The sequence below is a fragment of the Petromyzon marinus genome (genome assembly GCF_048934315.1).
Source record: "Petromyzon marinus isolate PM22_M1 ecotype Great Lakes invasive population chromosome 67 unlocalized genomic scaffold, UKy_Petmar_22M1.pri1.0 chr67_unloc.3, whole genome shotgun sequence".
NCBI lineage: Eukaryota > Metazoa > Chordata > Hyperoartia > Petromyzontiformes > Petromyzontidae > Petromyzon > Petromyzon marinus.
In genome coordinates, this window is record NW_027422593.1 from 215,275 (window position 1) to 228,616 (window position 13,342).

At 59.4% G+C, this 13,342-nt stretch overlaps 1 protein-coding gene across 1 annotated transcript in view; it reads left to right on the top strand.

Moving 5' to 3' along the window:
• LOC116956757 (dynein axonemal heavy chain 2) overlaps positions 1 to 13,342 on the top strand; it is a 464,532-nt gene that overhangs the window by 127,294 nt on the left and 323,896 nt on the right. Inside the window, 5 exon segments of the mRNA XM_076057989.1 lie at positions 1,767 to 1,897; positions 3,604 to 3,750; positions 6,437 to 6,604; positions 8,924 to 9,084; positions 10,067 to 10,206. Of these exon segments, the coding sequence (XP_075914104.1) occupies positions 1,767 to 1,897; positions 3,604 to 3,750; positions 6,437 to 6,604; positions 8,924 to 9,084; positions 10,067 to 10,206 (747 nt within the window).

Consider the following 13,342-nt stretch of genomic DNA (forward strand, 5'->3'; position numbering starts at 1 on the left):
CCACTGTAACTACTACTACCACTACTACTACCACTACTACTACCACTACTACACTACTCCTACCACTGATACTACTACTACTACTACCACTACTACTACCACTACTCCTACCACTACTACACTACTCCTACACTGATACTACTACTACCACTACTACTACCACTACTACTACCACTACTACTACCGCTACTGCTACTACTACCGCTACTACTACCACTACTACTACCACTACTACACTACTCCTACTACTGATACTACTACTACTACCACTACTACTACCACTACTCCTACCACTACTACACTACTCCTACACTGATACTACTACTACCACTACTACTACCACTACTTCTACCACTACTACTACCACTACTCCTACCGCTACTGCTACTACTACCACTACTACTACCACTACTCCTACCACTACTACACTACTCCTACCACTGATACTCCTACTACCACTACTACTACCACTACTACTACCACTACTACTACCACTACTCCTACCGCTACTGCTACTACTACCACTACTACTACCACTACTCCTACCACTACTACACTACTCCTACCACTGATACTCCTACTACCACTACTACTACCACTACTACTACCACTACTACTACCACTACTACTACCACTACTACTACCACTACTCCTACCACTACTACACTACTCCTACCACTGATACTCCTACTACCACTACTACTACCATTACTCCTACCACTACTACACTACTCCTACCACTGATACTCCTACTACCACTACTACTACCACTACTACTACCACTACTCCTACCACTACTACACTACTCCTACCACTGATACTCCTACTACCACTACTACTACCACTACTACTACCACTACTACTACCACTACTACTACCACTACTCCTACCACTACTACACTACTCCTACCACTGATACTCCTACTACCACTACTACTACCATTACTCCTACCACTACTACACTACTCCTACCACTGATACTCCTACTACCACTACTACTACCACTACTACTACCACTACTCCTACCACTACTACATTACTCCTACCACTGATACTCCTACTACCACTACTACTACCACTACTACACTACTCCTACCACTGATACTCCTACTACTACTACCACTACTCCTACCACTACTACACTACTCCTACCACTGATACTCCTACTACCACTACTACTACCACTACTCCTACCACTACTACACTACTCCTACCACTGATACTCCTACTACCACTACTACTACCATTACTCCTACCACTACTACACTACTCCTACCACTGATACTCCTACTACCACTACTACTACCACTACTACTACCACTACTCCTACCACTACTACACTACTCCTACCACTGATACTCCTACTACCACTACTACTACCACTACTCCTACCACTACTACACTACTCCTACCACTGATACTACTACTACCACTACTACTACCACTACTACTACCACTACTACCACTACTCCTACCACTGATACTACTACTACCACTACTACTACCACCACTGCTACTACTACCACTACTACACTACTCCTACCACTGATACTCCTACTACCACTACTACTACCAATACTACACTACTCCTACCACTGATACTACTACTACCACTACTACTACCACTACTCCTACCACTACTACACTACTCCTACCACTGATACTCCTACTACCACTACTACTACCACTACTCCTACCACTGATACTCCTACTACCACTACTACTACCACTACTGCTGCCGCTAACGAGGTCTGCGGATGCCCCAGGGTGTTCTCCGACCGTCTCGTCGACGAGTCGGACACCGAGGCCTTCACCGGCCTGCTGAGCGAGAAGCTGGCATCGACCTTCGACCTCGCCTACCACAACCTGTGCCCGAACCGACAGCCGCCCATCTTCGGTGGGTTGTTGGCGGTGGTAGCGGTGCGGTGGTGGTCGCGGTGGTGGTCGCGGTGGTGGTCGTGGTGCGGTGGTGGTGCGGTGGTGGTACGCACGACGGATTGTGGGCCGGCGAACGGTTGACAGCTGGCGAACGCCTGCGAAGGCCGGGACTGTGGCACGCCAGGAGGGGGTGGGGTAGCCAGCAGCACCACCGCATCGCTGGTACCGCTCATCGGCAAGCCCACCAACCCCCCACACACACACACACAAAGATAAAGGTCCCCCGTGTAGCCTGCAACAGACGGGTTGGGTCAAGTGCTGTTTAGCGAGCGCCCGTGAAGGCCGGGCCCCGTGGCACACCGAGTTCGATTCCCGCGGCCACCGGCCAACACCGGCGACGATCGTCTGGAACCGGGACCCTGGTGCCCCCTCCCCTAGGTCGACTCGGCCTCAAATTAGTCCCCCCGCGTGCCACAGGGCCGGCCTTCGTAGGCGATCGCGAGCGGCACTTGCCCCAACCTGTCCGCTCAGGCTATACGGGGGATCTTTGTCTTTTTGTTTTTGTGGAGCAGCCAGGAGCACCCACTGACCATCTGACCACCACCCTGACCATCTGACCATCTGACTACCACCCTGACCATCTGACCACCACCCTGACCATCTGACCATCTGACTACCCCCATGACCATCTGACTACCACCCTGACCATCTGACCACCACCCTGACCCTCTGACTACCCCCATGACCATCTGACCATCTGACCACCACCCTGACCATCTGGCTCCCACCCTGACCATCTGACCACCACCCTGACCCTCTGACCACCACCCTGACCATCTGACCACCACCCTGACCATCTGACTCCCACCCTGACCATCTGACTACCACACTGACCATCTGACTACCACACTGACCATCTGACCACCACCCTGACCATCTGACCACCACCCTGACCATCTGACCACCACCCTGACCATCTGACTACCCCCATAACCATCTGACGACCACCCTGACCATCTGACTACCACCCTGACCATCTGACTACCACGCTGACCATCTGACTACCACCCTGACCATCTGACTACCACCCTGACCATCTGACTACCACGCTGACCATCTGACTACCACCCTGACCATCTGACTACTCCCATGATCATCTGACCACCACGCTGACCCTCTGACCACCACCCTGACCATCTGACTACCACGCTGACCATCTGAACACCACCCTGACCCTCTGACTACCACCCTGACCATCTGACCACCACGCTGACCATCTGACCATCTGACCACCACCCTGACTATCTGACTACCACACTGACCATCTGACCACCACCCTGACCCTCTGACCACCACCCTGACCATCTGACCCTCTGACCACCACCCTGACCATCTGACCACCACCCTGACCCTCTGACCATCTGACTACCACCCTGACCATCTGACCACCACCCTGACCATCTGACCACCACCCTGACCATCTGACCACCACCCTGACCATCTGACTACCACCCTGACCATCTGACCACCACCCTGACCATCTGACCTCCACCCTGACCCTCTGACCATCACACTGACCCTCTGACTACCACCCTGACCCTCTGACTACCACCCTGACCATCTGACCATCTGACCACCACGCTGACCATCTGATCACCACCCTGACCCTCTGACCATCTCTCCACCACCCTGACCCACTGACCCCCCCCCCCCCACGTTGTGCAGGGGACTTCATGCGGGAGGGGGTGTATGAGGACATCACGGACTTCCAAGCGCTGCGAATTTTCATGGAGCAGCAGCTGGAGGATTACAACCTGAGGCCCGGAGTGCTGCCCATGAACCTCACACTCTTCCGTGATGCTATCGAGCACGGTGGGCGGGCCCAGATGCACCCACCTCCACCCACCTCAACCTCCACCCACACACCTCCACCCACCTCAACCTCCACCCACCCCAACCGTCCACCCACCTCCATCCACCTCAACCTCCACCCACCCACCTCCACTCATCTACATCCACCTCAACCTCCACCCACCTCCACGTACCTCCACCCACCTCCATCCACTTCAACCTCCACCCACCCACCTCCACCCACCTCCATCCACCTCAACCTCCACCCACCCACCTCCACTCACCTCCATCCACCTCAACCTCCACCCACCTCCACGTACCTCCACCCACCTCCATCCACTTCAACCTCCACCCACCTCCACCCACCTCCATCCACCTGAACCTCCACCCACCCACCTCCACCCACCTCCATCCACCTCCATCCACCTCAACCTCCACCCACCTCCACGTACCTCTACCCACCTCCACCCACCCACCTCAACCTCCACCCACCCACCTCCACCCACCTCCATCCACCTCAACCTCCACTCAACCTCCACCCACCCACCTCCATCCACCTCAACCTCCACCCACCCACCTCAACCTCCACCCACCCACCTCCACCCACCTCCATCCACCTCAACCTCCACCCACCCACCTCAACCTCCACCCACCCACCTCCACCCACCTCCATCCACCTCAACCTCCACCCACCCACCTCCACCCACCTCAACCTCCACCCACCAACCTCCCCCCACCTCCACGTACCTCCACCCACCTCCACCCACCTCCATCCACCTCAACCTCCACCCACCCACCTCCACCCACCTCCACCCACCTCCATCCACCTCAACCTCCACCCACCTCCACGTACCTCCACCCACCTTCATCCACCTCAACCTCCACCCACCCACCTCCACCCACCTCCATCCACCTCAACCTCCACCCACCCACCTCCACCCACCTCCATCCACCTCAACCTCCACCCACCCACCTCCACCCACCTCCATCCACCTCAACCTCCACCCACCCACCTCCACCTACCTCAACCTCCACCCACCCACCTCCACCCACCTCCATCCACCTCAACCTCCACCCACCCACTTCCACCCACCTCCACGTACCTCCACCCACCTCCATCCACCTCAACCTCCACCCACCCACCTCCACCCACCTCCACGTACCTCCACCCACCTCCATCCACCTCAACCTCCACCCACCCACCTCCACCCACCTCCATCCACCTCAACCTCCACCCACCCACCTCCACCCACCTCAACCTCCACGTACCTCCACCCACCTCCTTCCACCTCAACCTCCACCCACCCACATCCATCTCCACCCACCTTCACGTACCTCCACCCACCTCTATCCACCTCAACCTCCACCCACCCACCTCCACCCACCTCCACGTACCTCCACCCACCTCCATCCACCTCAACCTCCACCCACCCACATCCATCTCCACGTACCTCCACCCACCTCCACCCACCTCCATCCACCTCAACCTCCACCCACCCACCTCCACCCACCTCAACCTCCACGTACCTCCACCCACCTCCATCCACCTCAACCTCCACCCACCCACATCCATCTCCACCCACCTCCACCCAACTCCACCTCCACCCACCTCCGCACACCCACATCCACTCACCTCCATCCATCTCCACCCACCTCTACCTAATTCCCACCTCCACCGACTCCAACCTCTGGCTAGGGTGCACACACACAGACACGCACATTTAGTTTTGTAGAGCCGGTGGTCTGGACTAGGCTGAGCGCTGTTGGACATTCCTTGTGCCACATCTCGTGCCACACACAGAGACACCTGCCACTGGGGGTGCCCCCTAGGCTAGACCCACACAGCAGCCAATCATCACCACCCCTACTACTGACAGACTGATGCACAGGGACAGCTGCCACTGGGGGTGCCCCTAGGCTAGAACCACACAGCAACAATCATCACCACCCCATACTACTGACAGACTGATGCACAGGGACAGCTGCCACTGGGGGTGCCCCTAGACTAGACCCACTGAGCTGCTGGCAAATGACAGCAGCTCACACGAAGTGGCGACTCATCACCATCATCATCACCACCACCGTAGCCAAAGGCTCTAAACGCGTGGTGACGTCAATTCTAACTGCGGAGGGGGAAAGACCATAGGGACCCAGAGAGAAATCCACGCGACCACCAGGAGAGAGACTCCAAATATACAGCAGCAGCAGGCATCGTCAGGGTCGGGATCGATACCACGACCTCCTGCGTACCGGACGAGGTAGTCAACATCTCCTAGCCACCGTGATGATGATGATGAGAGAGACACACAGACTCCAAATATACAGCAGCAGGCATCGTCAGGGTCGGGATCGAACCCACGACCTCCTGCGTACCAGGCGAGGTAGTCAACATCTCCTAGCCACCGTGATGATGATGATGAGAGAGACACGCAGACTCCAAATATACAGCAGCAGCAGCAGACATCGTCAGGGTCTGGATCGAACCCACGACCTCCTGCCTACCAGGTGAGGTAGTTAACATCTCCTAGCCACCGTGATGACGATGATGATGAGAGAGAGACACGCAGACTCCAAATATACAGCAGCAGGCATCGTCAGGGTCGGGATCGAACCCACGACCTCCTGCGTACCGGGCGAGGAAGTCAACATCTCCCTAGCCACGACGTCGTGATCTCTCCCCCCCCTCCCCCCCGCCCCCGGCCCTCAGTGACGCGCATCGTGCGGGTGATCCGCCAACCCCGGGGCAACATGCTCCTGGTCGGCATTGGCGGCAGCGGGCGGCAGAGCCTGGCGCGCCTTGCCGCCTACCTGTGCCGGTGCTCCGTGTTCCACATCGAGGTCACCCGGCACTACCGCCAGCAGGAATTCCGCGACGGTGGGTGGGCCACCCCATCGGGCCGGCGGTCGGGCCCGCCGGGGGGGGTCACCGGGGTCACCGGGGTCACCGGGGTCACTGGGTTCACCGAGGTGTCACCGAGGTATCACCGGGTCACCAGTCCACCAAGCCACTGGGTCACTGGGGTACACCGGGTCACGGGGTCACCAAGTCGCTGGGTTCATCGGGTCACAGGGTTCACCGGGTCAGAGGGTTCACCAGGCCACCTGGTCACCGGGTTACTGGGTTCACCAGGTCACCGGGTCTCTGTGTGAGTCTATGAGTCTCTGTGTGAGTCCCCGGGTCTCCGTGTGTGCGTGTGTCTCTGTGCGTGTGTCTCTGTGCGTGCGTGTGTCTCTGTGCGTGCGTGTGTCTCCGTGCGTGCGTGTGTCTCTGTGCGTGCGTGTGTCTCTGTGCGTGCGTGTGTCTCTGTGCGTGCGTGTGTCTCCGTGCATGTGTGTGTCTCTGTGCGTGCGTGTGTCTCTGTGCGTGCGTGTGTCTCTGTGCGTGCGTGCGTCTCCGTGCGTGCGTGTGTCTCTGTGCGTGCGTGTGTCTCTGTGCGTGCGTGTGTCTCTGTGCGTGTGTCTCTGTGCGTGCGTGTGTCTCTGTGCATGCGTGTGTCTCTGTGCGTGTGTCTCCGTGCGTGCGTGTGTCTCCGTGCGTGTGTGTGTCTCCGTGCGTGCGTGTGTCTCTGTGCGTGCGTGTGTCTCTGTGCGTGCGTGTGTCTCTGTGCGTGCGTGTGTCTCTGTGCATGCGTGTGTCTCTGTGCGTGTGTCTCTGTGCGTGCGTGTGTCTCTGTGCGTGCGTGTGTCTCTGTGCGTGCGTGTGTCTCCGTGCGTGCGTGTGTCTCCGTGCGTGCGTGTGTCTCTGTGCGTGCGTGTGTCTCTGTGCGTGCGTGTGTCTCTGTGCGTGCGTGTGTCTCTGTGCGTGCGTGTGTCTCTGTGCGTGCGTGCGTGTGTCTCCGTGCGTGCGTGTGTCTCTGTGCGTGTGTCTCTATGCGTGTGTGCGTGTGTCTCTGTGCGTGCGTGTGTCTCCGTGCATGCGTGTGTCTCCGTGCATGCGTGTGTCTCTGTGCGTGTGTCTCTGTGCGTGTGTCTCTGTGCGTGCGTGCATGTGTCTCTGTGCATGTGTGCGTGTGTCTCTGTGCGTGCGTGTGTCTCCGTGCGTGTGTCTCTATGCGTGTGTGCGTGTGTCTCTGTGCGTGCGTGTGTCTCCGTGCGTGTGTCTCTATGCGTGTGTGCGTGTGTCTCTGTGCGTGCGTGTGTCTCTGTGCGTGCGTGTGTCTCTGTGCGTGTGTCTCTATGCGTGTGTGCGTGTGTCTCTGTGCGTGCGTGTGTCTCTGTGCGTGTGTCTCTATGCGTGTGTGCGTGTGTCTCTGTGCGTGCGTGTGTCTCCGTGCGTGCGTGTGTCTCCGTGCATGCGTGTGTCTCTGTGCGTGTGTCTCTGTGCGTGTGTCTCTGTGCGTGCGTGCATGTGTCTCTGTGCATGTGTGTGTGTGTCTCTGTGCGTGCGTGTGTCTCTGTGCGTGTGTCTCTATGCGTGTGTGCGTGTGTCTCTGTGCGTGCGTGTGTCTCTGTGCGTGTGTCTCTATGCGTGTGTGCGTGTGTCTCTGTGCGTGCGTGTGTCTCCGTGCGTGCGTGTGTCTCTGTGCGTGCGTGCATGTGTCTCTGTGCGTGTGTGCGTGTGTCTCTGTGCGTGCGTGTGTCTCTGTGCGTGCGTGTGTCTCCGTGCGTGTGTGTGTCTCCGTGCGTGCGTGTGTCTCTGTGCGTGCGTGTGTCTCTGTGCGTGCGTGTATCTCTGTGCGTGCGTGTGTCTCCGTGCGTGCGTGTGTCTCTGTGCATGCGTGTGTCTCTGTGCGTGTGTCTCTGTGCGTGCGTGTGTCTCTGTGCGTGCGTGTGTCTCTGTGCGTGCGTGTGTCTCTGTGCGTGCGTGTGTCTCTGTGCGTGCGTGCGTGTGTCTCCGTGCGTGCGTGTGTCTCTGTGCGTGTGTCTCTATGCGTGTGTGCGTGTGTCTCTGTGCGTGCGTGTGTCTCCGTGCATGCGTGTGTCTCCGTGCATGCGTGTGTCTCTGTGCGTGTGTGTGTCTCTGTGCGTGTGTCTCTGTGCGTGCGTGTGTCTCTGTGCGTGCATGTGTCTCTGTGCGTGCGTGTGTCTCTGTGCGTGCGTGCGTGTGTCTCTGTGCGTGCGTGTGTCTCTGTGCGTGCGTGCGTGTGTCTCCGTGCGTGCGTGTGTCTCTGTGCGTGCGTGTGTCTCTGTGCGTGCGTGTGTCTCTGTGCGTGCGTGCGTGTGTCTCCGTGCGTGTGTCTCTGTGTGCACGCAGATCTGAAGCGGCTGTACTGGCAGGCGGGCGTGGAGAACCGGGCGACGGTGTTCATCCTGACCGACGCGCAGATCCCCCACGAGGCCTTCCTGGAGGACATCAACAACATCCTGAGCAGCGGAGAGGTGCCAGGCCTCTACAAGGCCGAGGAGTTCGAGCAGGTGAGGGCCGGCAGGGGTGAGGGCGGTGGGGTGAGAGCGGTGGGGTGAGAGTGGTGGGGTGAGGGCGGTGGGGTGAGGGTGGTGGGGTGAGGGTGGTGGGGTGAGGGCGGTGGGGTGAGAGCGGTGGGGTGAGAGTGGTGGGGTGAGGGCGGTGGGGTGAGGGTGGCGGGGTGAGGATGGTGGGGTGAGCGCGGTGGGGTGAGGGCGGTGGGGTGAGGGCGGTGGGGTGAGGGCGGTGGGGTGAGAGCGGTGGGGTGAGGGCGGTGGGGTGAGAGCGGTGGGGTGAGGATGATGGGGTGAGAGCGGTGGGGTGAGGGCGGTGGGGTGAGAGCGGTGGGGTGAGGATGATGGGGTGAGGGCGGTGGGGTGAGGACGGTGGGGTGAGGACGGTGGGGTGAGGACGGTGGGGTGAGGGCGGTGGGGTGAGGGCGGTGGGGTGAGGGTGGTGGGGTGAGGGCGGTGGGGTGAGGGCGGTGGGGTGAGGGTGGTGGGGTGAGGGCGGTGGGGTGAGAGCGGTGGGGTGAGGGCGGTGGGGTGAGGGCGGTGGGGTGAGGGCGGTGGGGTGAGGGCGGTGGGGTGAGGGCGGTGGGGTGAGGGCGGTGGGGTGAGGGCGGTGGGGTGAGGATGATGGGGTGAGGGCGGTGGGGTGAGGGTGGTGGGGTGAGAGCGGTGGGGTGAGGGCGGTGGGGTGAGAGCGGTGGGGTGAGGGCCGGCAGGGGTGAGGGCGGTGGGGTGAGGGCGGTGGGGTGAGGGCGGTGGGGTGAGGGCGGTGGGGTGAGGGCGGTGGGGTGAGAGCGGTGGGGTGAGGGCGGTGGGGTGAGGGCGGTGGGGTGAGGATGATGGGGTGAGGTCCGTGTGGTAAGATCGGCGTTGAGACCCTCCGGTGAGAACAATTGCACCCTGATCATCGTCATCAGTCCCTTGCCCCCCCCCCTCCTTCCCACCCCCCCACCTCCCCCCCCACCCCCCCCCCCCACCCCAGGTGCGAGCGGCGCTGGCGGGGGCGGCGCTGGCTGGCGGCTTTGTGGACTCCCCCGAGGGGATCTCCCGCCTCCTCCTGGAGAGAGTTTGCGAGAATCTGCACCTGGTGCTGTGCATGAGCCCCGTGGGGGACTCCTTCAGGTGCTACAGCCTCGCCCGCACCTACAGCCTCGCCCGCACCTACAGCCTCGCCCGCTCCTACAGCCTCGCCCGCTCCTACAGCCTCGCCCGCACCTACAGCCTCGCCCGCACCTACAGGCTCGCCCGCACCTACAGCCTCGCCCGCACCTACAGTCTCGCCCGCTCCTACAGCCTCGCCCGCTCCTACAGCCTCGCCCGCACCTACAGCCTCGCCCGCACCTACAGGCTCGCCCGCACCTACAGCCTCGCCCGCTCCTACAGCCTCGCCCGCACCTACAGCCTCGCCCGCACCTACAGCCTCACCCGCACCTACAGCCTCACCCGCACCTACAGCCTCGCCCGCACCTACAGCCTCGCCCGCACCTACAGCCTCGCCCGCACCTACAGCCTCGCCCGCACCTACAGGCTCTCCCGCGCCTACAGCCTTGCCTGCACTTACAGCGCCACCACCACCACCTATACCACCACGATCACCACCACCATCACCACCACCATCACCACCACCATCACCACCGACGTCACGACCACCACCACCACCACCATTATCGCCATCAAAACCGCCACCATCACCACCGGCACCACCGCCATCATCACCGCCACCTACACCACCACTATCACCACCACCACCATCACCGCCGCCACCGCCACCATCACCAGCACTACCAACACCACCATCACCACCACTTACGGTGCCGCCGACGGCGGTGACCGCGTGCCCACAGGCGCCGCATCCGCCAGTACCCGGCGCTGGTGAGCTGCACCACCATCGACTGGTTCTGGGAGTGGCCCCGGGACGCTCTGCTCGAGGTGGCCGAGCGCTGCCTGCAGGGAGCGGCGCCGTCCGGCACCGCCGACGCCGCCGGCGACACCGGCGGCGGCACGGGAGGCACCGGCGACGGCACCGGCGACAGCCCAGAGGTTGGCGAAGACTCCCACCAGGGGCGATGTTTACACGCCGCGCTTGGCACCGGGTTACCCGTTCGAGGCCGAGGTCGACCCCGGGGGAGGCGCGGCGCCGGTTCAGATAACCGGCGTCGCCGGTGCCGGCGGCGGCGGCGGCGGCGGCGGCGGGCGGGACTCGAACTCGGGCCGCCGGTAGCTCGGACGGAGCCGTCCGGAGGCCTGGGTTCCAGTGCCGGTCGCGGCCCCGAACCCCGGCGATTACGCCGGGGGTTTCTCTCGTGGCTGAGAGTTGACGGTCTTAGCCTGCGTCACCGGTGACCCCCACAGAGACGCATAGACTTACACAGAGACACATAGACTTACATAGAGACCCATAGACTTACACAGAGAAGCATTGACTTGCACAGAGACCCATAGACTTACACAGAGAAGCATTGACTTGCACAGAGACCCATAGACTTACACAGAGAAGCATTGACTTGCACAGAGACCCATATACTTACATAGAGACTCATAGACTTACGTAGACTTACACAGAGACCCATTGACTTACATAGAGACACATAGACTTACATAGAGACTCATAGACTTACATAGAGACCCATAGACTTACACAGAGACACATAGACTTACATAGAGACACATAGACTTACATTGACTTACACAGAGACCCATAGACTTACATAGAGACTCATAGACTTACACAGAGACTCATAGACTTACACAGAGACCCATTGACTTACATAGAGACACATAGACTTACATAGAGACTCATAGACTTACATAGAGACCCATAGACTTACACAGAGACACATAGACTTACATAGAGACACATAGACTTACATTGACTTACACAGAGACCCATAGACTTCCATAGAGAATCATAGACTTACATAGAGACGCATAGACTTGCACAGAGACCCATAGACTTACATAGAGACTCATAGACTTACACAGAGACACATAGACTTACATAGACACCCATAGACTTACATAGAGACTCATAGACTTACATAGACTTACACAGAGACTCATAGACTTACATAGAGACTCATAGACTTACACAGAGACACATAGACGTACATAGACTCACATAGAGACCCATAGACTCACACAGAGACCCATAGACTTACATAGACTTACATAGACTTACACAGAGACCCATAGACTTACATAGTGACTCATAGACTTACAAAGAGACCCATAGTCTCAGAAGGAGACCCATAGACTCACACAGAGACCCATAGACTTACATAGACTTACATAGACTTACACGGAGACCCATATACTCACATGGAGACCCACAGAGACAGATAGGAGCCAGTGTTAGACACGGGAGTAGCCAGCGTTAGAAACGGGAGCCAGCCTTAGAGACGGGAGGAGCCAGCCTTAGAGACGGGAGGAGCCAGCGTTAGAGACGGGAGCCAGCCTTAGAGACAGGAGGAGCCAGCCTTAGAGACGGGAGGAGCCAGCCTTAGAGACGGCAGCCAGCGTTAGAGACGGGAGCCAGTGTTAGAGACGGGAGGAGCCAGCCTTAGAGACGGGAGGAGCCAGCCTTAGAGACGGGAGGAGCCAGCGTTAGAGACGGGAAGAGCCAGCGTTAGAGACGGGAGCCAGCGTTAGAGACGGGAGCCAGCGTTAGAGACGGGAGGAGCCAGCGTTAGAGACGGGAGCCAGCGTTAGAGACGGGAGGAGCCAGCCTTAGAGACGGGAGGAGCCAGCCTTAGAGACGGGAGGAGCCAGCCTTAGAGACGGGAGGAGCCAGCCTTAGAGACGGGAGGAGCCATCCTTAGAGACGGGAGGAGCCAGCCTTAGAGACGGGAGGAGCCAGCCTTAGAGACGGGAGGAGCCAGCCTTAGAGACGGGAGCCAGCGTTAGACACGAGAGCCAGCGTTAGACACGGGAGCCAGCGTTAGACACGGGAGCCAGCGTTAGACACGGGAGCCAGCGTTAGACACGAGAGCCAGCGTTAGACACGGGAGCCAGCGTTAGACACGGGAGCCAGCGTTAGAGACGGGAGACAGCGTTAGACACGGGGGGAGCCAGCGTTAGAGACAGGAGCCAGCCTTAGAGACGGGAGCCAGCCTTAGAGACGGGAGCCAGCGTTAGACACGGGGGGAGCCAGCCTTAGAGACGGGAGCCAGCGTTAGAGACGGGAGGAGCCAGCCTTAGAGACGGGAGGAGCCAGCCTTAGAGACGGGAGGAGCCAGCCTTAGAGACGGGAGGAGCCAGC